Raw genomic sequence first — 27,407 nt, 5'->3', positions numbered from 1 at the left:
TCTTAAACTTCCCTCAGGACGGCGACCAGGAAGATGAGCCTACTACAATATCGGCACTCTCTCTAGCAGCCACCATAAGAGAGACTACAGTGGGCACGGCCCAACCAGTAAGAGGAGTAGCAAAGGCCCCTAGTGGAGGGACAGGTGAGGTCGTGTCCGCAGGTAAGTACGGTACTGTACATTATGCAGAAACAATTACACCACACATTGTAGAATCAACCCAGAGTGATGTGATTGAACTTAATCCTGTCAGGGTAATTGCAGTCCCAAATGGAAAAACTGACGCTTCAGGAGTCACTCCCGTCAGGAACATTGCAATGCATTGTCCCTTTTCCCGGACAGAATTAAGAACAATGATGATCCTAGGAAAGATCTAGTTGCAAGCCAAAGGTTCATTAGAGAACTAGGTAACTCCGCAGAACCCAATAACAAAGATTGGCGGACATTGCTGAGGGCATGTGTGCCCCCAATATCGACTCTGCGAAATTTATCACAGATTGTAGATTAGATGAAGAGGTACCTCTCACTGATGAGTACAATCAGGACAATGTAAAACGTATCAACCTGCAGTTAGGAGTATATTTCCCAACTGTTGTCAAGTGGAACAAAATCTTCTCCATAAGACAAAAAGAAGGTGAAACTGCTTCTGATTATTTCCATCGGGCACTGCAGGAAATGACTAGGTACACTGGAATAGAAGACATTAAGACAAATGTGCACCATAGGGAAGTAGCAGTTTCTGTATAAATGGATGGTTTAAAGGAAGTGTTGAGGACAAGGGTACAGACCACTCAACCTAACTGGAGAGGTATGTCTGTGGCTGCTTTGAGAGAGACCGCTATTAAACATGATCGGAACATCATGAGACACAGGGAGTCACAGGGCGATAAGCTGATGGCAGTAAGTATACAAGCTCTTACAACAAGGCCACCTCAGCCTAAGCCCCAGACCCCTGTGGGTAAGTCAAATGTGATAACATGTTATAACTGTAGCAGAGAAGGACATATTGCACGGAATTGTATGTTTAACAACCCACATAACCCACATAAGGTATATCAACCCCCTAGACAACGACATGACACAAGTAATTGGGATCAGGGACCGCAGAGACGAAGTTATGAGCCACATGCAGGGGAAACAAGAAGGTACCCACCAAAAAGAGAATGGCAAGTCTCTGAAAATTCCCAGTTACCCCCTTCACATGTTGTAGCTGCCAGCGCGCTGCGGGGAGGTCACCACATACAATAGGGGTGGGGCCACACCTGTAGTCTGCAGCCAGTGAAATTAATTGCGAGCCTTGGAAGTGAACCCGAGGTCACAATTGATGTAGCTGGTAGATCTCTACCTTTCCTTGTAGACACGGGGGCGGCCAAGTCAGTGTTAAATTCAACAGTGGGTATGAAGACCACTGGTAAAACAATTCCAGCCATGGGAGTAACAGGAGTAGTACAACACTACCCCTTAAGCAAACCAGCAGAGATTATGATAGGGCCTTTGCAGACCAAGCACTCCTTTCTGCTAGCTGCATCGGCTCCGACTAATCTACTTGGGAGAGATTTACTGTGCAAGATGGGGTGTGTCATATATTATACTCCTGGAGGTGTGTTCTTAGATATACCCGAGAATCACGCTCAGGAAGTACAGGATATGCTAGACTCCCTACAAAGGTTAATGTCACACACTGCTGTTACAGATAGGTGTCCGTCCAAGGTAGAGGAAATGATTTCCCAGATACCGGAGTCACTTTGGACCAAGGACAGACAAGACACTGGATTAATGGCAAATGTAGCTCCGGTAGTAGTTCAAGTAAAAGATGGTAGGATAGCTCCAAAAATCCCACAGTATCCTCTGAAGCCAGAGGTGGAGTTAGGAGTTTACCCAGTAATAGAGCGCTTGCTACAACAGGGCATTCTGGTTAGGACGTCCAGCACTGCCAATAGTCCCATCTTCCCTGTGAAAAAGAGCGGGGGGAGGGGTTACAGGCTAGTGCAGGATCTAAGGGGGATCAACAAAATAGTTGAGAGCCAATTCCCTGTAGTGCCAAATCCAGCTGTCATCTTTATGCAAATCCCTCCCACTGCGAAATTTTTCACTGTGATTGACCTTTGCTCCGCTTTCTTTTCGGTACCTCTGCACCCTGACAGCCAATATTTGTTTGCATTCACATACAGAGGAGTACAGTACACCTGGACCACAAGGTTTCATTGACAGCCCAAGTATTTTCTCACAGGCTTTGCATGACTGTTTACAATCCTTTCAACCTGAGAGCGGATCAGTATTAATACAGTATGTAGATGACTTACTGCTGTGTTCTGATTCACTCGAATCATCCTTGAGAGACACGAAACAGCTTCTGTTTCATCTTACTGATACGGGACACAAGGTTTCAAAGGATAAGTTGCAATTATGCCAGACCAAGGTAAAATATTTGGGACATTGCTTGACGCAAGAACTGAGACACCTCACCGCTGATAGAGTACAGGCGATTCGCGACATGACTCTGCCACAAACCGAGCAACAGATTCGCACTTTCCTAGGAATGTGTGGGTACTGCCGTAACTGGATCCCAGGGTTTTCCATACTAGCCTTACCTTTACAAGAGATGGTCTCATCAAACAAACCAGATCGGATTTCACACACAGATGAGTCCGAACTGGCATTTGAGAGACTCCAACAGTGCCTAACGCAGGCACCAGCATTAGGTATGCCAGATTATGGGAAACCCTTTGAACTGTACGGTACGGAAAGTGCTGGGTGTGCGGCAGGTGTCTTAACCCAGAAGCATGGTGATGCCAGCAGGCCGGTAGCCTACTACAGCGCTCAGCTAGACACGGTAGCACGATCCCTCCCCACATGCTTGTGAAGTGTTGCAGCGATAGCATTGCTAGTGAGTAAAAGTGAAGATGTAGTGCTAGGACACAACCTGACCATCCATACACCTCATGCAGTGTCAGCCTTACTGAATTCTGCACAAACCAGACACGTCTCATCCGCACGGTTTACAAGGTGGGAATTAGCACTAATGGCCCCTGTAAACATCACCATGAAGATGCAGCGCACTAAATCCTGCAACGTATCTCCCAGGTGTGCCTGGACAGGCACAAAGGGTGGGGGATGAGAGTAATGGTGGAGGAGGATTTAGTACAGACACTGACACACATGATTGTATGGAATATTTGACCCAAAATTTCACTGCAAGGCCTGACATCAGTGACAACCCACTGGAAGGTGTAGATTTTACTTTCTACACTGACGGTAGTTGCCACAGACAGATGGACTCGGGAGACTTGTGTACTGGATACGCAGTCGTAGATGACAAAGGTACCATAGAAGCGGAACCCCTGGGCCCACCTCACTCAGCACAAGTTGCTGAGCTGGTCGCCCTAACCAGAGCGTGTGAATTGGCAAAAGGTAAGTCAGCCAATATCTACACGGATTCTAGGTATGCCTTTAGAGTAGTGCATGATTTCGGGGCCCTATGGCGCCTCAGAAATTTCATGACGGCAGCTGGCACACCCGTGGCTCATGCGATCCACATCAAAAGACTTTTAGCAGCGATACAGGAACCTGACAGAGTGGCTGTTATCAAGTGTAAAGTCCACACATACAGCCAAGACCCAGTGTCACTTGGTAACAGCCGAGCAGACGAAGCTGCTAAATCAGCAGCCAGTACCCCCATACAGACAGACATCACACAACTGATGGTATTCAATACCGTCAGCACACAGAAATTGAGTGAAATGCAAGATTTGTGTTCCCCACAGGAAAAGGCAGTCTGGAGGTCAAAAGGATATGGCCAGGAGTCCTCAGGACTCTGGACAGATGGACAGGGTAAGCCAGTGGCACCCAGAGCATACCTTCCAAGCTTAGCGGAGGCGGCACATGGGTTGACTCATCTGGGTAAAGAAGGTATGTGCAAGTTGGTAAGAGCCTACTGGTGCGCACCAGGATTTTCTTCCCATGCGGGTAAGAGGGCAATGACATGCCTCACCTGCTTGGGGAAGAACATTGGAAAGGCGATACCAACAGAACCATCCCATATTCTGCCAACGGACGGCCCTTTTCAGGTAATACAAATTGATTTCATACAATTGCCACCCTGTAGAAATTTAAAGTATGTCTTGGTTTGTATTGATGTGTTTTCAAATTGGGTTGAAGCGTTCCCCGCTGCCACAAATACCGCTACGTTTACTGCAAAGAAAATTGTGCAGGAATTTGTGTGCAGGTATGGTATCCCTAGGATAATTGAAAGTGATAGGGGTACCCATTTTACAGGTGAAGTCTTTCAGGTAATGTGCAAATTAATGGGAATTAATAGTAAGCTGCATACTCCGTACCGCCCACAGGCGAGTGCGAAAGTGGAAAGAGTAAACAGCACTATTAAGAACAAGTTGAGCAAAGTAATGGCTGAAACTGGATTGTTGTGGCCAGAAGCTTTTCCACTTGTATTGTACAGCATCAGAACCACTCCCAGGTCCCCTCTTAATCTGTCCCCCTTTGAAATTCTTTTTGGTCGACAACCCCATGTAATGATTGACCCCCAGGATGATTTGAAATGTAACAATGAAGTCACTGTAAAGTATTTGGTTAAGATGAGCAAGCAGTTGAGGAATCAGAATAGCAATCTGAAGCTGGTGATTCCTGATCTGCCAGACAGTAATTGTCATGACATTGAACCTGGGGATTATGTAATGATTCTGAATTTTCTACGCTCAGGTTGCCTGATTGACCGTTGGGAAGGACCGTACCAAGTCTTACTGACCAGCACAACAGCATTGAAGGTTGCCGAAAGAGAGACTTGGGTCCACTCGTCCCACTGTAAGAAGGTCGCTGACCCAGAAAGAGCCCGTGACAAAGAACAGAGTGTGGAGGAAACCATATCACTGGAGTGTCTGTTCCGGGAAGACTGAGAGGCAGGACTGTTGTCACGGCACCTGAGCACAGAGAACTACAAGATCAGAGGCGGTTGTCGCGCCAAGTTTTCTTTCCCTTCTAGTTGTTTTATTTCCCCCATTACAACTCTCTCTTTCTCCTCCTGTAAGATGGACTCGCCCTAAGAGACTGCAGTCCGTGTTTTCCTGTTGACCCTGTTGTTGACCAGAGCAGTCTGTTTCGGTGAGAGTACCAGTGAGGTCGAGAAAGGATCTGGAATGGGTTCTGATGACCAGGATGGATTCATAGAATTCCGAGAGCAACACAATCACTGAGCAAAGGCGAGTATCAGAAAACGATCTGGTAGCCATGACACTAACAGACATTGTGAAGGATTGTTAGCTGAAGAGAATTGTATATGTAGGAATTTTGACAACATAGTTGAGGACGGGTGCATCCAGAGATGTCAGTCCAGCATTAATATCAATATGGACCGTCATCCATTGAGTGACTATCACTCATTGGTGGGTAAGGTTTTAAACCAAACGGAATGCTGGGTGTGCTCACAAGTACCTCAAGGTCATAGAAAGTCAGGACTAGTGCCATACTCTTTAACGATAGATGAGGTACTTGAATTAAGGGGTGGGAGACCGGTGGACAAGAAATTTAATATTTCTAGGCCTCCTAGTTTGAAGCTCCACCAATATCATGTGGATAGGTCCTTAATATGTTTTAACATTTCCAATCCCCGAAAGCCGGGAAATTGGGAGGTGACATGGAACGACCGAACTATGACATTCTCACACAGAGCTGATAGAATGCCCATAGACTCAGAGCTTATACGCCAAATAGCCAACAGTGGAAGATATTTCCAATATAGGTACACTCTAGGAAGTAGGCCCATGCGAGTTGGAGAAGTATCACCAGGATACTGTGCGCACATCATACAACCTGATACGTGTACTAGTCAGATGAGAGAGTTAGGGATAGGATTTTTCACCTGGAAGGTTTGTAATATGGTGATGTCATATTCCGTCCCATATGTCCTCCCCGATGATGCATATTTCATATGTGGGAGGAAGGCGTATAAGTGGCTTGCCCCAAACTCAGAGGGATTGTGTTACATTGGAAGAGTGTTACCGGAAGTAATGACCATTACCCATGATAGAATGAAAGACGTTCACCGCAATGCTCAAGCTCCTTACACTCACACCCATTACGAACACATAGTAAAGAGACACCTTATAGATAGGACAGAACATACAGCCTCTGATTTGATCCACGAATCCACCGGGATTCAACTCCTACTCGCGCTAGATATCACCCGTACCGCCAGAGGAGTTATACATTTTAGGTATATTACCGCGCTAGCGAACCTGATAGACAATATCACCGAGATGTATGATGACACCTTTAGGTATACTGGGAGAGAATTGCAAGCTTACAAAACGGAACTGACCCAGCACAGGATGGTTCTCAATTACATCACAGCAGTGACAGGCGGGTATTGTGTCACCCTAGCAACTCAGTATGGTGTGTAAAGTGTTGTACGTATATCATAAACAGCACTGAGGACCCAACCGAGGTCATAGATCAAAAGATGGACGATATCTTGCAATTGAAGTGGGAGTTCCGAAGGAGACACAACCTTACCCTTGCTTCTGTGGGTAATGAACTGACCGGCTGGGTATCATGGTTGAACCCACGCAATTGGTTCTCAGGTTTAGGAGAATGGGCTCAAAATGTTATCGTTGCTGTAGGGAAATTCCTCTTATGTATCCTAGGAGTTGTCATAATGATTGGTTTGATATTCAGATGTGTTCGAATTTTAATGAATTGCAAGCGAAGTACCAAATTGATGAGTTTGAGGAGCGAGGACATTGTAACAACTAGTTTAATTTATGACCCATCAATCGAGACAATGTTGTGATAAGACGTGATTCCATGGTCCGTTTCTTTCACCCGTTTCTCCTTTGTTTTTCTCCAAGGTAAAAAGACACCCACTCGGAAGAAGAATTTGATGACCCATTATACAGACCATTGATGAACTTTGTCACAGCCATTTGATGAACTGTTAGAGACTTTAATTTTTATGGACACTTGAAGAGCTTTGCTTGCCACACAGCAAAGATACAGAAATCCGGACAAGACTTCAACAAGACATCAACAAGACTCCAACAGACGCCCAAGGACGACCATATATATATAATCATACGAATGCGTTTATAACGCATGTTTCTTATCTTCATCTCTTCTATCTTCAGGTAGTGGCACACATAGTCGACAAGTGATATAGACACATATATTAGCACTCACATATTTTCCCCCTTCATGTATCATCAACTAATGTGCACCCCATTTGTTGGAACTAAAAGCCGAAAAGAGCTCGGTAGAGTTTGTTAGCCCACTTACAGACCCTTAATACGGGATAAGAAGGATTCAATGTATACTACGCAATACCTCGAAGCTTATTTTTAGAACATGTACGGCACGATGATACATGACCCCTCAGACATGGATTTCATACATACATGCTTTTTACTATCTCACTAGGTCATACATTTTCCACCTTCTCCTCTCCTCCCTACTCCCAATCATAATAAGGTATTTCATGGTAATATATATTTTTCTGCTTAAATTGTTTAGATAGTGGCAGTTATTGTTGACTGCCAAAGGGTGGACTGTCAAAGTCGAAAAATATCATGAATCACATGCCTTGTACTAACCCCATGCACATGCCCGCTGCACGTGCACACGCTCTGCCGTGCGTGCACATATCCGCAATTTGCGTAGGATCGCTCCGGCGATCACGCGCGGTGTATGCACATTTACGGTAGAGTTTGTAAGCGTCTATCGGGCGACTCGATCATAGCATATTTAACCCATATAGTGTGTTTTATAGATAATATTCCCCTTAACAATGTCAGCAAGTACGTTTAGTTTAAACGGTTCTTGGACAGAGAAATTCCTCTTTGCATGATAGGAAGGGTCAGATAATGGTTGAACGGTGGTGTCTAGTATCCAGCTGTAGAGTATTTTAATAGTAACATTTCGGTGTTGGTTAGGAAGAGATTGCTCGCTCCTGCGTATAGTTATGTACAAAAGTAGTTTATAGACATTTACTGTATTTGCTGTTCATTATCCATGCGGCGGGAATCCTGAGGATACCTCCCACCTGAGCAGTTGGAGAAAGGCACAGCCCACCTGTTCGAACCCACCTATGACCTTTTGTTATAATGCAGAGACACATTCCTGTGTCCAATGAACCATGAGATTATAGGGACCATTGAATTGTTACTGTATGTTGTGTATATAAAGACCACCATTGCCTGTCCAGTCACTCACTCTCTCTGCAAGGTTTTCACATTGAAGGCTGAGGGCTGGATCCAGGATGCGCTTGCGAATCATTCCCACGTGTGTAAGTTCTCTGTAGCCATTTTGTTATCCTCTTGTGTTTGCCATTTGTTCTCATTGTGTACTCCTTCTGTTTGCTTGTGTTTGCGATCGTTCGCTATTGTTCATATTACTTGTTATTCTGTTTAGATTTTGATGTTAGGTTTGTAGTGTATAAGCTGTACTGTTTTTCCCTTTTTTTACTCTAAAGCAATCCACGAAGGTGTTAGAGCTGGAGTGGGTTTTTTTTAAATCCAAACCAGGTCTTGTGTTTTCACTAGTTACTGTAAAGGGTTTTCTTAGCGTCTCAATCGCTCAAACAGCTTTCATATTATCAAGGTTAATAAGCATTACATCATTATAGTATTACATCAACCAAGGTTTAAAGTGTAAGCATACCCTTACGGTGTGTTGTTACTAAGGGTTACTGTGTATCTTTCCGTGAGCGTACGTGTCGCTCATGCGTCGCGCCCACGGCCTAGTGTCTGCTACGCTAGGTGCGTACCCTTACGGTACTCAGTGCGCCAATAGCGTACTTAGTCCGTAATAGAATATAGCTTAATGTTTATAGGTAATAACTGACATTATCAATAGATAGATAGATAGATACTGTAGATAGCAACAAGCTGCTTCTGTGATTTCAATCTAGTGCTTGTGCCACATACTCTATGGTCTAGGCATGTCCCTCATTCTTCAGTGATTTGCACACTCCCCCTAATAACCATATGTAATATGTGGGTGTGAGAGTGTTAATAAATAAAGAACCCTACTCTGTCTAAAATTTTGTAGAATCCCACAAAATATATTTCATTCACATGATTAAAAACACACTACAAGATTTAATTCAGAAGCAAACAATTTTATTCCCTGAATGATTCAAAAATTAAATCAAACTAATTTAATCAGAGTTACTGTAAACTAACCAATTCCCTGTACAAATGTAGCATCTTTAAGAACACTGAGACAAATTTTCATTACATTTGTTATAATATGACAATAAGTCACTGTGTTCATTGAATAAAAATGGTGAAAATAAAACAAACAGATATATAAATGCAAAACAAGCTCTTTAAAATAAGACACAAATTGAAGACTGACAATTGCATGTACCTTTTTAGTCTAATCTGCTGCCTGGTGAAGGCTACAAGGCATAGACAATTCATCAGTAGAACACGAATCCACAAACCCTGATTTCTAAAACATTTAATGACTTTTGAAACTTTCTTACTTGCCAAAACCCACATCCTCTGTGATATCATGACAAATGATGAGCTGGAATGCTAATCTATTTTATTTAATGCCCTTTAGTTCAACATAAATCTAAATCATATGCTTCACAAAAGTATTATAATATAACTCTCTACTGGAGCATATTAAAAAAAAATACTACCATTCCAGTAGACATGGTATTTTTCACCCATATACATATAAAACATGATTACTTTATATTGATTTCTGGGGTTATACATTATCCCTATAGATTCCTTATGAGAACGGTCTACAGTATGTCACATTATCTGGCTACTTAGAAACTTAAGGGGGGTACTCACGGAGCGATCGCTGCTTAAAATCTAAGCAATCTGACTAGATTGCTTAGATTTTAAGCATGATCACTCCGTGTGTAGCCCTCACAGCGATAGCGATGCGCAGCCCCGCGCATCGCTATCGCTGGTGCTAGATTGGCCTGCATGCAGGCTAATCTAGCGGGTCGCTCACTTCACCCGCTGGGTGAAATGAGCGGACCCTCCATCTCTCCCCACACGCTCAGCACACATCGCGCTGTGCTGAGCGGTGGAAGAGATGTGTGCTGAGCGGTTCGCTCAGCACACATCTCTCCCACATCGGCCCGTGAATACGGGCCTTTACACAAAGATGGTCTTTGACATTGATTATGGAAAGTATTTAATTCAGCTATTGTATCTCCCATACAGAAAGTGTGCCTGTCTCATTTATCAAAATGCTTTAACCCCTTGTTTGGTTACACACAGTGGGACTGATGCAGACTTGTTAGTAAATCAGGCGTAAATTTCTCAAAAGTAAAATGCACAGAAAAAAATTTCATATATAGCATAGATATTTTAAATTGAAAATATCTGTTGCAATGCATAGGCTCCATAGTCTCAGTATGTGCTAATTTGCATGGCCAACATTTGCATCGACATTCCCTCACTGGACTTTTCTTGCGATAGAACTTCTCTTCCCATCCCAGTAGAACATCATATGCGGCAGACTGGTTATCTAACTGCTTATGGTGCAGCAATATTATTACTTCCATAACCGCCCCCCCTTCCTCCGTCATACCCCCATATTATCATTCCTTATCATAGTATATCGCTGTGACTCGGAATGTATTTCTGGGAGCATTTATCATTGCAGATACACTGGAAAACAGGCTTATACCATCACTTTACTTTTATGTTTGCATCCATCTGAATATCTGTTCATGTTTGAGCAGTGGTTACTCTGAACAAATTTGCGAACATGTAGCCTACAGGCAGAGCCGGCCCTAACCAATATGATGCCCTAGGCAAGATTTTAGCTGGTGCCCCATAACACCGCCGCTGGTTCCACCTCTGACCTTGCACCTCTTTCCTAGCACCATCACCCCTCACCCATAGCAGTCCTTATTTTGGTGTTTGTACCCCCTATATTTTAAATAGGAACAGTTTGCACATTTGGCGCACAGCCCAAAAAGGGGTGTGTTTTTGCTGGCAAGGGGCATGGCCATACAATAGTAACCCCAATTACGCCACACAGTACTGCAACTTCATTCACATTTGATCATGTGATAGTGTTCATAATTCATATTACATCCCACAGTAGTATCACATTACCTTATAAACGTTAATACTCACAGTAAAGCCCCTTATTCACATTACATCACACCCTATTGCTCTTTATTCACATTAGACGACACAGTAGTGCCCTTTCTGTATATGCAAAGCCACATAGTAGAGCACCTTATACACATAATGACACACATTAGTAATGCATTTATGCATATAATTCCACACAGTAATGCCCCTTACACATATGACACATTATTAATTTCCTTATAAACATAATGTGCCTTACACATTATGACAACCTTTATTAATGCCCTTTTACACATAATGTCCCTTACACATATGCCGCACATTATTAATGCTCTTATACACATAATGACACACATAGTGCCCCCTACACATTTGCTGCACATTATTAGTGCCCCTATAAACATAATGACACACATGCAGTAGTACCCTTTTACACATATGTTGCACATTATTAATGCATTTTTACATGACACACATAATGCTCCTTACACATATTCCGAACACTACTGCACAACCAACCCACTCACATGCACACAGCAATCACACTGCCACTAACACTGTGACCTCTGCCTCTGCTTGGATACAGATGTGTCCTCATAAATATTGCCTCAATGCTAACATCTGGCACCTTTTTTTAATTGAAATGCATCTTATTTGCTTTGCTATGTGGCTAGTATGCACAAGCAGCTTCTACTGATTAAACTGATATGCAGCATGTCTATATACGTGTGAGACTGTGGCTGTATCTGCATATGAAATGCTAGACACAGAATATAGGCATGCCACATATCATTTTAATCAGCAGAAGAAGCTGATGCCCCTAGGCAATTGCCTAGTTTGCCTATGCCTATGGCCGGCTGTGCCTACAGGCTACAGCCAGCTGACTCCATGTAAACATTGCATTAGCTAACAGTGCCTAGCTCCACAAACCTGGTGCGGTTAACAGAGACAGTGGTATCCTGGGTTAGTTTGCTAATGCATCGCATCATAAATTGCCTGCATACTAAAAATCATGTGGAAACTTCTGTTCTGTATTAGTTTCGGGAGAATTTGATAAATTTGCCCCTATACCGTATATTATAATACTGATTGATATATGTTTTCATTAACAGAACCATGGAGGAATAAATAGGTTAACTATTGGTTCAACCAACAAAATAACAGCATCTGCTGTATGCAGTCAGATAAACTCATAATTAAATAATTCTTATTAATACATTTATTTAATTAATTTCAGTCCACACAATGAAAACCGTTCTTCAAGTAGGTATCCGCTGAAGAGATGTCATTTCCTCTGTTTGCAGCACCTTAATGCAAACTGAATTAAAATCACCAGCAGAAACATTCTATTTGAGTTTATCAGCTGACAATCTGCATTTCGGAAATATTACAGTGTGTGTTTTTAACAATTCAAATTACATACCAGAAATAGAACAATTAGTAGCATAAGGCAGAACTACATAGAATAATTGAATTTTAATACAATGTTTCAAATCTTTTGTCATTGCAGTAAACTGCTCATAGATTTGTCAATCAGTCGCTGTGAGATTACTGCAGATTTCACTCACCGTACTTTCCTGATTTGTATTCCCAGCCCGCAGTCAGCAGTCTTCTCCTCACTGTGGAGTTTGCAAGCAGACCAGGGCTCGGTCACCCACAAGTACTGATTGCATTCATTATAGCATGGGATTGCCTCGTACACCTGTCAGGAGACACAGAAGTGCAGGATGTAAACAACGCTAATCAGTGTAAACAGCTGTCACGTTATATGTGTGCATAATGGAAAGTGCTCTCTGCCTTATATGCCTATTTGTGCACCAGAAGTAGATAACAATGTTACATGCTATGTACAAATTTGCCAACATTAGCCATTTCTGTAGCGTGTCAATGTTCTGCTCAAATTTCCCATCCTATTTCCAATGATAGTACATTAGGTTGAATTAGCAATTATTAGCAATTAGCAATTATTAGCTAATTAGCATCAAATACATAATTCCTGCTAAATGGTTACAAATGGAGGGAGGTGGGGGAAATTGAGGGAGGGGGCAGGAAGCAGAAGAAAACAGGAGCATGGCATTATTCCACTGGGAACATTGGTCATGAAGGTAAGGCTGTATAACAGGGCTGGCCAAACCGGTCCTCGAGATCTACCAACAGTTCATGTTTTCCAGGCCTCCTGGAGATCTGTAGAATTGTCAGGTGGGAATGAATGCAGCACATCTTAATTAGTAATGACTACACCTGTGCACCAGCTATGTGGTCTGGAAAATGTGACCTGTTGGTAGATCTCGAGGACTGGTTTGGCCAGCTCTGCTGTATAATATAGACTGGGTGTCCTGGAAAATCTATTATAGATGTAAATCTATGAGGGATGTAATCCTGCAACCCTCACAGTTAGGGGTCTATTCATCACTTAATTTATACAAAAGTAGGTTAACATTCACATCTACTTTGTATATATTAAGTGTCAGGGCTATTCATTATAAAGGTAATGCAGGAGAATTCACAGACACAGTATCCCCTGCTTACCTTTCACTTCCGATCTGGCCCACTGTCCCCATACACTAGTATGCGGACCTAAATGAATCTACCTCTGAAAATACAACATTTTTGGAGCTTGACATCAGGCACATTTGCCATCTTCAGATGGCGTTTGTTCCTGCACCCCTGCTGCTAACCTATTGGAAGCAGTCCTGGTCACGAAGAGAGATCCACTGCTCGTCTCCTTCTGCCGTCAATTGTGCATGCATGAACCCAAGTTCATGCATGTGTAATAGCTGTCAGATCAGCTGTCTCCGTATCGGGGCAATGTTGAATTGCTCCCGCGCTTGCTGCAAAGTGAATACTTTATTATCATGGGCCGCGCGTTCCTCAATAATCAATAGGCTCCGTTACTAGTTAAACTTTCGAAGGCATATTACAAAGTTCATTACCAACAACTTGACAACGACAACTCAGCATTAATAATTGTAAATGTTAAATTTTGTAAATATAATACACAAGTTTCCATTTACATACATAAAACCCTTTATAAATGGGGCTCATAAGCCATAAGTTCTCCTGTTTTCTTAAAGAGGCAATCATGTACATGGCAAAACCAAGTTGATTTTGCCACGTAAATGATTGCCACTTTAGAAAACAGGAACACTCTCACAAAATCTCGCACTTTCTGATTCTCACACCCTATTGCATTCCACCAATTACCTGGGATGAAACATGAATCTTCCAGTATGATCCTGAGGCAGAACACCAGTCCATGTACTGGGAAACACCATCATCACCAAAAGTGAAGAAAGCACATCAAGACAAATCCAAATTCAAAGCCATCTTAATTGTTTTCTTTAATATTAAGGGTGTTATTTTGGCAGACTGGGTACCAGAAGGTGCAACAGTGAATCAACATTATTACAAATGTTCTAGAAACTTTGCGGGAAAGAATCAGAAGAAAGAGGCCAAAGTTGTGGAAATATGGTTTAATCCTCCATTAGGACAAAGCACCAGCCCACACAGCTCTCTGTGAAGTAGTGTTTGGGCAAAAAAACAGACAGTGCTAGATTTCCCACATGAGGCACGTGCCTAGGGGCGGCACCTCCCAGGGGCGGCACAGCAGGTCTCTCCCCCCATGAAGCTGGCCCTCTGCATGTGGAACTCACACCCTGCAAAGCTGGCCAGCAGGTAAGATCCAGCTGGGGGTCAGACCGGAGAGGGGGGCATCAAAGAGGCAGTGGTCCAGGGAGACTTGGGGTGGAAGCAACTGGACACACACATCGCCCTCCATCTTCCTGTTTTTCACTCCTCCCATTGGCAACCTCCCCTGAGTCCCTGCTTCATTAGCTCGCCCCATCGCGGAACCCCCAACCCCGCTCAAACCCCCCTCCCGTTGCAGCACTCACGACCCTACCCTACTCATCCTCTTATCACATCACCTCCAATCCCCCCACCATCGCAGAACCACCATGCTGGGTACTAGGACCCAGGGAGGTCTGTACTCCAATCTGATGTGTTGCTGCATCATAAGACTGCAGCCATCTTGTATATCCTTTCTTAGTACAGAGAGAATGTGTAAGAAGAAGTGACATGATGGAAACACAAGTCTCCCACATAGCTCCAGAGAGACACGCAATATAATGCTGTTCCAGCATCCATGAACCACTACTTGTTAGCAGCATACACTCACCGGCTGGTAAGCTGTATAAAACCAAACTATGCTTAAGCTCCATCATCACCAGTGTGTATTCAACAGTGAGTACGACTGTACCTGTTAGACTTCAATAGACCAACACTACTGGTTAAGTAACTGGGCTGTTTATATATTGAGTCATCTGATGGTGTGTGCCTGTATAACTCTGCAAACAACAACACAGTTTCCCCATATATCAGCGCAGTCTCTCCACTCTCCCCTGTACTATCTAATTCTCCACTTTCCCACTGAAACAGCACATTTCCAGCTTTCTGCTATTGCTGCACACTACCCATCCCCTCCATAGCACTGCATTTACCCTTCCTCCCTTTAGCAGTGCACCCTCCCCATGTAGCATCACATACACCACTCTCGTCACTGTAGAAACACATTCTGATTCACTGCCAGAATAACCTTAATGGTAAATGTAGGTTCTCAGGGGTGGTCGCTCACAAAGAGTGTGAAAAACAATCAGGGGGACATTTAACACGAATATTACATTATTACTTCTGTGCCAACATCCAGAACTGTTTGGTGAACAATTGAGTTGCCCAAACCCTGTAAAATAAAACCATTGGTATAAAAGAAAAGGGGCGGGATTCTTTTTGCCAAATTTTCATCCAAATAAAAAATATTAGAACAGCTGCTGATACGTCCACCCACACCTCCTGTTCAACTAGCCACACTAAAATGTTACCAAGTGACCCCCCGAAAGAGAAAGTACCACAATTTTTAGTAAACCAAATATCGAGGCTGTGTTGGGGGTTTTGGGTTGAAAAGTGGAGTGCTTCATTTTGGAAAGACAAACAGTTTTGTTAGTGGGTTTCCCACCTGAGCTCTTACAAGTAACCGGCCAATGGAACGTGCTGATTATATAAAGTTTCAGAACAATCCTCTGCATATTTTCTCTCTCAGTAATCACAGATCTGCAAAAGTTTTCCTCCAGCACAACACAGAGATAAATATTGAGTGAAAAGTTTGAGAAGAGGATGAAGTTGATTTACAATCTCATCTAAGAAACAAAGAAAACTTCAATCGCCTATCTCTAGAAAATGTTTTAATCTAAAACATAATGTAAGGGATACAGACGTAAATGTAATCAAGTTGTATTTCATTTCACGGAAATTCAAAACAAGTCAGTTTGTGAAGAACAAATAATTCCTAGAAGATATCAGAGGACAGGATAGCTAGAATCAAATAGAAAATTTACATATTTTATATTTCTGTCCCATCTAGTGTGTAAAAGCTACTGTATTTGCAATACTTGGGTTCTATTGAATACTTCCTCTACGTTTTTCCTCTTTGAAGCTCTTGCAGCAATAGCAACTATCTTTGACATGGGTGGTCTTCAGTATGCCGACTGTTGGGATCCCGGCGCACAGTATACCGGCGCCGGAATCCGGACAGCTGACATACCGACACTTTTTCTCCCTCGTGGAGGGAGAATAAAATAGCGTGGCGCGCTACCGCACCACCGTGCCCGCAAGGGGCTCATTTGCGCTCGCCACGCTGTCGATATGCCGGCGGTTGGGCTCCCGGCGCCGGTATGCTGGTCGCCGGGAGCCTGGCTGCTGGCATACCATACTACACCCCTTTGACAGTTCAACATCAATTCTAAACACTTTCAGTCCATTTTGTGTTATCTTTGCATTGCTTGGAACTGTTGCTGCAGACCAAATTTCCAATTGTATAGGCCAGTGAGAATGCGTACGCAGGGGCAGCAATTTGTGCCGAGGGAGAAAAGCACTGTAGCATTGAGTCAACTGAGTGTGTCATCTGATTTGGCCCCTTTTAGAGAATGGAGGGGCTAAATCAGATCATATGTGTGGTGTACCACTATTAGCTGCTGCTGCTTATCTCCTGCTCCTGTCAATTCTCACTCACTGGGCGAGATTCAATTGTTTTCCGCGCCTAATCTCCCATTAGGAGGGCCCAATTTAATTGCTTTTTTTGAGCATATAAAAGCCCATAGAGGTCAGGTTTAGCTGCGTGAAGTGGCTGAACCCAACCAAAGTGCTGGGCAAGATCACAAAAAGTGCCATTTGGGTGCCCAAATGTGGGACTTTTTGCGCATTTCAGTTTGCCACCCCTGGGGGTTGAGAGATGAAACATAGATGCCCCCACCTATTACACCCGAATGGAGCTACAATTGAATAGCTCCATTTGGGCGCCATCTAGTGGCTTCCAAGCATCTCGAGAATTGAATCTCGCCCAGTGTCAGTTCACCCTTTAAATCCCCCCCCCCCCTCCCCTGGCTACCTTACAATGCCAGGGGGCATACCAGAGTGACAGTCTCACTTAGGCACATGGATGGAATTGGCAGCTATGCAGAGTTTTGCTGCACTGGGATCTCTCTCTTTTCGGATGGCTCGCTCTCTTGCACCAAGGATAGGGCTGGTGGAAGTGCACACTGATAATGGTGACAGCATGAAGCCAGTCGTACAGATAGAGATGGTGCGGTTGCATGTACTGTAGGTATACAACTCCACATTTTTCTCCATGTACACAATGCAGATTCACATGCAGTTGATTTATATACAATTCTGAATCAGCTTACATGTGTGGGGAAAGCTGGGACATTTTTTTTAACCAACTTAATAGATAACAGATCTTTGGATTAATACCTAAGAAATACATAGATAGTTAAATACATAAGCAGGATACCAGTGCAGTGAACAGTTTGGTGAATTAATAATTTATAGTAATAAATTCATTTTTTCAAGTAATGTCCCAGTTTTTATAAATGGAGACTTCAAAATCTCAATTTCAGATGTTCGGCTCCAGGTGGCAAAAGTGAAATCTATCAGCCAGTAGCTCCATGTCTCAGCCACAACCTCCATCATTAACCTTATGAAGAGTTGTACTTTGACTGTGACATTTTCATTGCAGTTCAATAGAGACGGGCTCTCCAGACTTGTCTGTGCTGAGATACTTCAAAGATTGACATTTCAAGATCAGCTTTTTAACTGAAGTTCATTGCTCAGGATCGCGGCAAAAAGTATAACTATCGTGTCTGATTATAGACACATCCACATCATCTAAAAGTCAGCTGTTTCTTTACCAGTATAATGAGTTAGATATTACAAGCAGAGTTTATTTCCTGTTATTATAATATAGGTGAATATGTCAGATCTCCCATATTGGGAGGCATTGCTAGTTTGAAAGAATTAGGTGAAAATAGCATTTCATTTTCTACCAATACACCTATTTACCAGCTTTGCATATAAAGCGGCTCGCAGCTTTCTACGTGACCTTTTAGCGTAGGATTGAAACCTACACTAGAAATGCACAAGGGAAACAGAAGGAAAACGTCAGTTTATCACACATTCTAGAACCTGTCCTGACAAGACAACTGATTCTGACCAATTTTTTGGGAGCCCTAACCATAAGAGTGATGGGAAACATAAGAACAGTCTCTATTACAAGCGCTAGTATTTACTATCTGAGGGGCTTGTTCTTAGGGATATATTTACCCAAAGTGCGGGTTTATAGAAGTGGAGATGTTGCCCATAGCAACCAATCAAATTCTACTTATCATTTATTGAGCACCTTCTAGAAGATAATAGCTAAAATCGGATTGGTTGCTGTGGGCAACATCTCCATTTCTATAAACCTGCACTCTAGTAAATACTGTATACCCATGGCTGTAGAAAGGATTCCTGGGCCCAGGTAATGGAAGGAGGTGTGGTCTAATCGCAGAGGTGTGGCCACATTCCCTTTATAAAAAAAAAATTCATGCAGGAAATACTTTTTACTATAATGACCTGCAGTGGAGGCCGCCATGTGCCCCTCTGCCAGGGTCAGATCCAGGGAGGGGGCGTGATGAGTGAGATTGCTCATTCCCCCCCTCCTTTCCAGCCAGAGGAGACTACAGCAGCCGTGCTGGGCTGGAGAAAGTGGAGACAGCTGCCTTCAAAAAGTCCTAAATATTGCTGCACACCCCCCACACCCTCCTCCCCCACCACTGAATACACCCCTTAATCAGACGGATCTTTGTTCATTGACATAAATGGCAACTTTTTGGGTGCAGTGCATGTGTAAAAGTAAATTGATGCATTTAAATATATGTTCATCCTATTCAGATGTAACTGTACCGCTTTGTCTTTCCGTAAAATAGAGCGTATTGGGACAGGAACGGGATGGTGACAGTGCGATCGCACGTAACCACCCTGTTTTGTGGGAGTGTCATGAAAGTGTCGTGGGTGTGTTATGGGAGTGTTGTGGGTGTGCTGTGGGCGTGCTATGGAAGTGTTGTAGGCATGTTGTGGATGTGTCATGGGCATGTTGTGGGAGTGTCATGGGTGTGTATAAAAGGCTCTATGGGACGGAGTTCTGCATATGGGGAGAGGAAGCGGTTTCTGGTGGATTTCTTCCACCTAGAATGGGGTTGATGCAAGTGCATATACATATTAATGATGCCGGTTGCAGCAACCAGCGTTAAATTAATGGGCAGCACGGATTTCCACTGTACATGCAGGAACCCTCGCGTTAGTAAATAACGACTTCCCGCAACTACAGCCATTTTGTATGCAGCTCAGAATTAGCACCTGATAGACTTGCAGCTATTACCATTCTTTATAAATTGTGAGTCTGCATGGAGGTCCCGTATCCAACAACTCCAAATATGTCAAAACAAAATCCTGCAGCAGGAGAATGAGGTTCTGTGGCTCCTCTCATCACAAGATATAACATCTCTCTGTACCCCCTGGCAGTGACATGCGCTTTCTAAAAAAACAGGAACATTTACGTAACAATGGGCATATGACAACGGATCCAGTTCTTACTGATGTACACAGAGTGCCTCCAGAACAGAGGGTGAAAGCAATCCATGAATAAATACATTTGCTAATTTTTCCTTGCAGAGATGTGCAAGAAAATATGATTTTAATTACCTACCGGTATAAACTTTTCTCGTAGTCTGTAGAGGATACTGGGGTCCATTTAGTACCATGGGGTTTAGATGGGTCCACTAGGAGCCATGGGCACTTTAAGAACTTGATAGTGTGGGCTGGCACCTCCCTCTATGCCCCTCCTACCAGGCTCAGTCTAGGAAACTGTGCCCGAGGAGACGGACATACTTTGAGAGAAGGATAGATAAGGATAGTGGTGAGATTCCGAACCAGCACACACAACAAGAGGAAAGCCAAGCTAACCAAACTTGAAACAGGAACAGCAACGGCTGAACCAACATTACTTAACCAAGTAACAGGGCAGGAAGAATAAAGTACTGGGTGGGCGCCCAGTATCCTCTACGGACTACGAGAAAAGGATTTACCGGTAGGTTAATTAAAATCCTATTTTCTCTTACGCCCTAGAGGATACTGGGGTCCATTTAGTACCATGGGGATGTACCAAAGCTCCCAAACCAGGTGGGAGAGTGCTGAGGTTCCTGCAGAACTGACTGATCAAACTGAAGGTCCTCAGAGGCCAAAGTATCGAACTTGTAGAACTTAGCAAACGTGTTCAAACCTGACCAAGTAGCTGCTCGGCAGAGCTGTAAAGCCAAGACACCCCAGGCAGCCGCCCAGGAAGAACCCACCGACTTAGTAGAGTGGGCCTGTACAGATATTGAACATGGCAAACCTGCCGTGGAATAAGCATGCTGGATAGTAAGCCTGATCCAGCGTGCAATGCACTGCTTTGACGCAGGACACCCAATCTTATTGGGATCATAAAGAACAAACAGCGAGTCCGATTTTCTGTGGCGAGCTGTTCGCTTGACATACACCTTCAAAGCCCTCACAACATCCAAAGACTTTGAAGTAACAGAGGTGTCGGTGAAAACCGGAACCACAATAGGTTGCTTGATGTGAAACGCAGACACCACCTTAGGAAGAAATTGCTGATGAGTTCTGAGTTCAGCTCTGTCCTCATGGAAAATTAAGTAGGGGCTCCTGTGAGACAACGCCCCTAGCTCCGACACTCGTCTTGCTGAAGCCAAGGCCAACAGTGTGAAAGTCTTCCACGTAAGGTACTTTACGTCATCCTCCTGTAACGGTTCAAACCAGTCCGATTGGAGGAACTGCAGCACCAATTTGAGATCCCAAGGTGCTGTTGGAGGCACAAAGGGAGGTTGGATGTGCAGAACACCTTTCAAGAACATCTGGACCTCAGTGAGAGAAGCCAATTGTTTCTGAAAGAAAATGGACAGGGCCGAAATCTGGACTTTTATGGAGCCCAGACACAGGCCCACATACACACCTGACTGCAGAAAAGCAGGAAACGTCCCAGATAAAATCCCACCGCAGAATAATTTCTGCTCTCACACCAAGAGACGTATTTCTTCCAAATATGATGGTAATGCTTAGACGTTAACCCCTTCCTGTCTTGGATCAAAGTCGGGATAACCTTGTTAGGGATCCCCATCTGATAGACCCATGAAGTCGTAAGAGCGTCTACCACCATTACCTGTGGGTCTCTCGACCTGGAACAATACCGCCTGAGCTTCTTGTTGAGACGAGAGGCCATCATGTCAATCTGTGGATATCCCCATTCAACGCCTGTCCTGGAGTCCGCGTCAGCAGTCCACCGGCATAACCACAAGCCCCTGCATGCCGACACTGCCATAGCGGCGGTGCGTGCATTAAACAAGCCTATTTCTTTTATGGTTTCCACCATAAAGTTCGCAGAGTCCTGTATATGCTGCAGGAGTAAAACTACATCCCCCCTAGACAAGGAATCTAACCCCTCAATTTGGTTACCTGACCATTTTGCAATGGCTTTTGTGATCCACGCACATGCAATAGTGGGTCTTTGGGCCACCCCAGCAGCTGTGTACAATGATTTGAGTGTAGTCTCAATTTTACGATCAGCCGTGTCTTTCAGGGAGGCTGCACCAGGAACAGGCAATGCAATTTTAAGTGACAGCCTAGAGACTGATGCGTCCACTATCAGTGGATTTTCCCATTTTTTCCTGTCCTCCAGAGGAAAAGGAAATGATGAGAGCAACCTTTTAGGGATCTGAAATTTCTTATCAAGATTAACCCATGGTTCTTCAAACAAGGTATTCAATTCCTTTGACGCAGGAAAAGTGACTGAGGACTTTTTTTTACATTATAATAAGATACCTCAAACTCTTCTGACACCTTATCAGGAACATGCAGAACATCTCTGATAGCCTCTATAAGAGCCTCTATTCCCTGTGACAGAGCTGCATCCCCCCCTCAAATCCACCTCACCCTCCTCCATGTCTGACCTGTCAGCGTCAGAGTCAGACTGCAGGATATGGCCCAGAGATCGCTTTGGCGTACAAATGGGGGGATTGAGATACTGTTTTGGGGACTGAGTCTCTGTTCTTAAACTCATCCACAGTCTGTTTTAAGTATTGCGTCTCTTTCTCATTGCGGGACAATTTTGTAGAAAAAGTGGAGATCATTCCCTTAAGAGAATTAACCCACTCCAGTTCAGCCTCGCTATTCTGTAAACCCTGAGTACCCAGTAGTGAGCGCCCTGGTGAAGAGGAACACTCCGCTGTACAAGAAACACACTCTTTGCCTGACATAATGTAAATGTGACAGCACACACACACACACACACACACACACACACACACACACAGGAAGAGGTTAAGCACAAGTAACAAAGAGCCCTTCAGGGAGACGGAGTTGTTTGGAGCCAGCCCCCACCGCGCCCTTACCGCTAATGCCAAGCTTAGCCAGGTCACAGACCAGGTACCCTGATAGGGGACTTAGTACACTAATAGTCGCTCCTCCCCTGCTATGACCCCCTGGTACCGCTGAGGTAATCTGGAGTCACACCGGAGGAGCTGCGCGTCCATGTCAGTCAGCGTCTGTGTCCACTGCAGAGGGAAAATGGCGCTGGTGAGCTCCTGGATCCTCTCATAGGCCCTCATTCCGAGTTGTTCGCTCGGTAAAAATCTTCGCATCGCAGCGATTTTCCGCTTAATGCGCATGCGCAATGTCCGCACTGCGACTGCGCCAAGTAAATTTGCTATGCACTTAGTAATTTTACTCACGGCTTTTTCATCGGTCTGGCGATCGTAATGTGATTGACAGGAAATGGGTGTTACTGGGCGGAAACAGGCCGTTTTATGGGCGTGTGGGAAATAACGCTACAGTTTCCGGAAAAAACGCAGGAGTGGCCGGAGAAACGGAGGAGTGTCTGGGCGAACGCTGGGTGTGTTTGTGACGTCAAACCAGGAACGACAAGCACTGAACTGATCGCAGATGCCGAGTAAGTCTGAAGCTACTCAGAAACTGCTACGAGGTGTGTAATCGCAATATTGCGATTACTTCGTTCGCAATTTTAAGATGCTAAGATTCACTCCCAGTAGGCGGCGGCTTAGCGTGAGCAACTCTGCTAAAATCGCCCTTGCGAGCGAACAACTCGGAATGACCTCCATAGTGAAGCCCCACCACTTCAATGGTGCGCGGTCTTTCTGCTTTTTTTATACTGGCTGAGGTAATTTTTGTGTTTAAAATGGAGCAGAGCCGTTTTAAGGCTGTGTTTGCCAGTTTGGGTACTGTGTACAGTGTACTGAGATGCAGTTGTGTACTGTGTCTGGAGACGCATTCTGCCCCGTTTAGAAGCCGTGCGTCTCCGTACCCTCGTGCCTCCATAATGGCTGGCGCCCCGCTAACCGGGATGCCGACTCAGTACTCACCACTCTTCATTCTTCTGGCTCTGTTAGGGGTGGCGAAGTGCTGCTGGAATGTACGCTCGCTGTGGTGGGGCTTGCGAATAGTTCCCTCAGGAGCTCAGTGTCCTGTCAGTGGGGAACGGGACCATTAACCCTTCAAAAGGTTGGGCCGTTATCCCCCACCCCCTAAGTCCCACGAAGCAGGCAGGCTGGTGCCAACCAGCCCTGCCTGAAAATAACAAACATAGAAAATAAATGCAGAAAACTCTTCAGGAACTTACTTTAGTGTGACCGGCTTCTCCGGGCACATTTTCTAAACTGAGTCTGGTAGGAGGGGCATAGAGGGAGGACTCGGCCCACACTATCAAATTCTTAAAGTGTCCATGGCTCCTAGTGGACCCGTCTATACCCCATGGTACTAAATGGACCCCAGTATCCTCTAGGACGTTAGAGAAAATAGAAAGATTGTGCGCAGATGGACATGGTGGTGATATCCGGCAACATATCGCCGAGAATTAAATATTCCTCAAAATTGGACAATTGCACTAGGTGTCTGATTTTTCTGCAACTTTGCAAATTACTTTTACAGTCTTATTTATTATGAGATACATCTAAATATATTCCAGTTTTCTATAGTAGAATTAAATGACTCTTAAGGGGCATACACACGAGATGATTTTGAAAAAATAAAGATAAAGATTTCCCTTGAAATGTCCCCAGCAGCAGAATGAACGATATAGAACATACATCCTCAACGACATATATTGAACGATATCGTTCAGTGACGTCACCCCTCCAATCCCTGAACATGCAGTTATGAAAGATATATCCTAAATTGGATAAAGATAAATGATAACGACTTGAGCACATGGAACAATGGGGACCTCCTCCGCAGACCCCTGGACTTATGTGAGGAATACAGTACACTGGATATAGAGGACTGTGTTGGGACAGTTTTTTGTAACAATTTTTTTTTTTTTAAATTGTGCTTTTTTTGCTAACTACAGGTCTCAGCATGTGATTCCTCAAATGCCAGCAGACACTGACAGCTTGTACCATAGTACTACAATCAGGGCAGTTGAGAGCGATGCCGGGCCCCGGTAAAGGCCTGGGGGCATGGCTAACTAAGTGGGCGTGGTTTGTCCTTTTGTATAAAAATATGTGAATAATAAAATAATTGCGGTCCCGGGAGCTGTTTTTAACATGGGGTGAAGGGGCGTTTTAACATGGGGGCACCCGCTTCCTACCTTACTTGTTCTGGAGGCAGGTACCTCCTCCCCGGCCAGCACTATCTTCACAGTGATATTTGGGAAGATGACGCTGGCCACTAAAGAGCAAAGAGTCTAGCACAGTGCCAGAGTCTTCGCTTTCTTTGAGCGGCGCCATCTTCCCGAAGATATCACGGGAGGATAGCGCCACCGCCGGTTGGCCACGATACAGATATCCTCAGGGAGAAAGGAGGTGTTAGTGGACCGGGCCCCCCCAGCAGCCCAGGTAATTTGTACCCGCTCCCCCTGCCTCTTGGCGTCACTGACTACAATCACCAGAATACCCAGTCCTTTACTGTCAGCATGTTGTGTGCCAGGGAAGAGTTATATTTTCCTACTTTTACAGTATACATATTAACCCAACAACGACTGACTTCCCAGGTTATTGGAAACAGCGCTGTAACTAGGTGTGTGTCAAAGGGGCATTGCCCACAGCGTACACCTAGTTAGTGCGCATATTCCCCCTGCGCTCCCACTGCTCGTCCCTGAGGAGGCTCACTGATCGGCTGATGGCTGTAAACAGCCGGGTGATTGGGCGGGCAGCGGGCGCGGTGTGGAAGTATCAGTGCAGGGGCGGAACTGCCGGAGACAGCGGAGCCTGTTGCCGCCAGGCTCTAAGCCTCGAAGGGGGCACTTCCTCCATTGTCCCCCATTCCATTCCTGCTGTAATAGAGAAGCCAGTATGTATGTGGTGACACACTCCTGCAATTACTGCCCACGTGCTATGTATGAAGGGGATTCTTGTCGAGGCATATTGGTGCACTGCATTGGTGTCAGTGGGCATCAGTATTACACAGCCAACGCGTGGTAAGCCAGCCCAGGACTTTCACCCGCGCTGGCTGGTCAGTTGTGACCTCAGAGGCAGAATGGAGGTGTGCAGACAGGGGAGTTAAATAGAACTGCCCCTGAACGATATGGAACAGTGACGAGACCAGCGTGAGGAGAGTAGCTGTAAGGCAGTGGCAGCACTTGTGATGGTGCCTGAGGCGAAGCGGAGTCTGACAGAGCGCAGTGGAGTGGGAGGGAGCTGCCGGAGGGTGTCGGGAGAGGCAGCGCTGCGGCGCGTACAGCGCTTTAAGTGACGCTTTTATCAGGCGCTGGGGTTCTAATTAAGGGCAGGACTGGGCCAGTAATCCTTCACTGCATCTGGTGCCCAGCCCCAAGGAGGAGTCAGATCAAAGGCAATCAGCAAGAGGCGGAAAAGTGAGCTCATCACCTGCTGTGCCTGAAATAGATTGAAGCCTGCAGAGCTGGACTTGAAGACTGCGGACAGGTCTGTTACATTGTGCCACTTCCCACATAGAGTGATACAAGTGTTAGCCCTTATAGTAATATATATAGACCTAACCCTCCCATCCTGCAGCCAAACCCTCCCCTTAGTGCCCGTTTCCTCCCATCCCGCAGCCTAACTCCCTATTGTTTAACCCTAACCCTCCCATCCAGCAACCATACCCTCCGCCCTAGTGTCTAAAACTAACCCTCCCACTAGTGCCTAACCCTTCCATCTGTCAGCCATACCTTGCCCCTAGTGTCTAATCCTAACCTTCCCATCCTGCAGCCTAGCCTGCCCCCTAATGCCTAACCCTCCCCCTAGTGCCTAACCCTCCTGTCCCGCAGCTTAACCTTCTCCCTAGTGCCTAACCCTCCCCTACCACAGCCTAATACTATCCCTCCCCTCCCATAGTCTAACCCCCCCTAATGCTTAACCCTATCATTCCGCAGCCTAACCCTACCCCTAGTGCCTAACCTTAACTTTCCCATCCCACAGCCTAACCCTATCCCTCCCCCTAGTGCCTAACCCTCCTGTCCCGCAGCCTATACCCCTAGTACCTAACCCTCCTGTCCTGCAGTCTAACCCTCCTCCTAGTGTCTAACCCTCCCGTCCCGCAGCCTATACCCCTAGTACCTAACCCTCCTGTCCTGCAGTCTAACCCTCCTCCTAGTGTCTAACCCTCCCGTCCTGCAGCCTAACTCTCCCCCTATTGATTAACCCTAACCCTCCTGCCCTGCAGCCTGTCAATTACCCTCCCCTCCCCCACAGCCTATCTTTAACCCTTCTCTCCAGCATCCTAACGTCCTCCAGAGCCTAACCCCTTCCGCCCTCCCTGCCCCAATGTGGCAGAGTGTGTCAATCTATATTCCTGGTCACACAGTGTAGTAGTATCTTTAAAATAGATTGAAAACACATCCAGTACTGTGTATATGTATGTAGTGGCACTAGAGGTGTATTAAGCTATTATAAAGACATTACTACAGTATCTTGTACTTTATATAATTGG

General features: G+C 44.9%; 1 protein-coding gene across 5 annotated transcripts in view; it reads right to left on the bottom strand.

The window, feature by feature from the left end:
• Positions 1-27,407, bottom strand: part of THSD7B (thrombospondin type 1 domain containing 7B) — a 1,210,507-nt gene that overhangs the window by 200,469 nt on the left and 982,631 nt on the right. For all 5 annotated transcript variants that reach the window (XM_063933719.1, XM_063933721.1, XM_063933718.1 and 2 more), the window contains one exon: positions 12,650-12,783. In XM_063933719.1, coding sequence (XP_063789789.1) covers positions 12,650-12,783 — 134 coding nt within the window. The remainder of the gene's footprint in view (positions 1-12,649; positions 12,784-27,407) is intronic.

The sequence above is a fragment of the Pseudophryne corroboree genome, chromosome 7, assembly GCF_028390025.1.
Source record: "Pseudophryne corroboree isolate aPseCor3 chromosome 7, aPseCor3.hap2, whole genome shotgun sequence".
Taxonomy (NCBI): domain Eukaryota; kingdom Metazoa; phylum Chordata; class Amphibia; order Anura; family Myobatrachidae; genus Pseudophryne; species Pseudophryne corroboree.
Note: the sequence above shows the minus strand (reverse complement) of the source record. Positions and strands in the feature narration are given on the sequence as shown.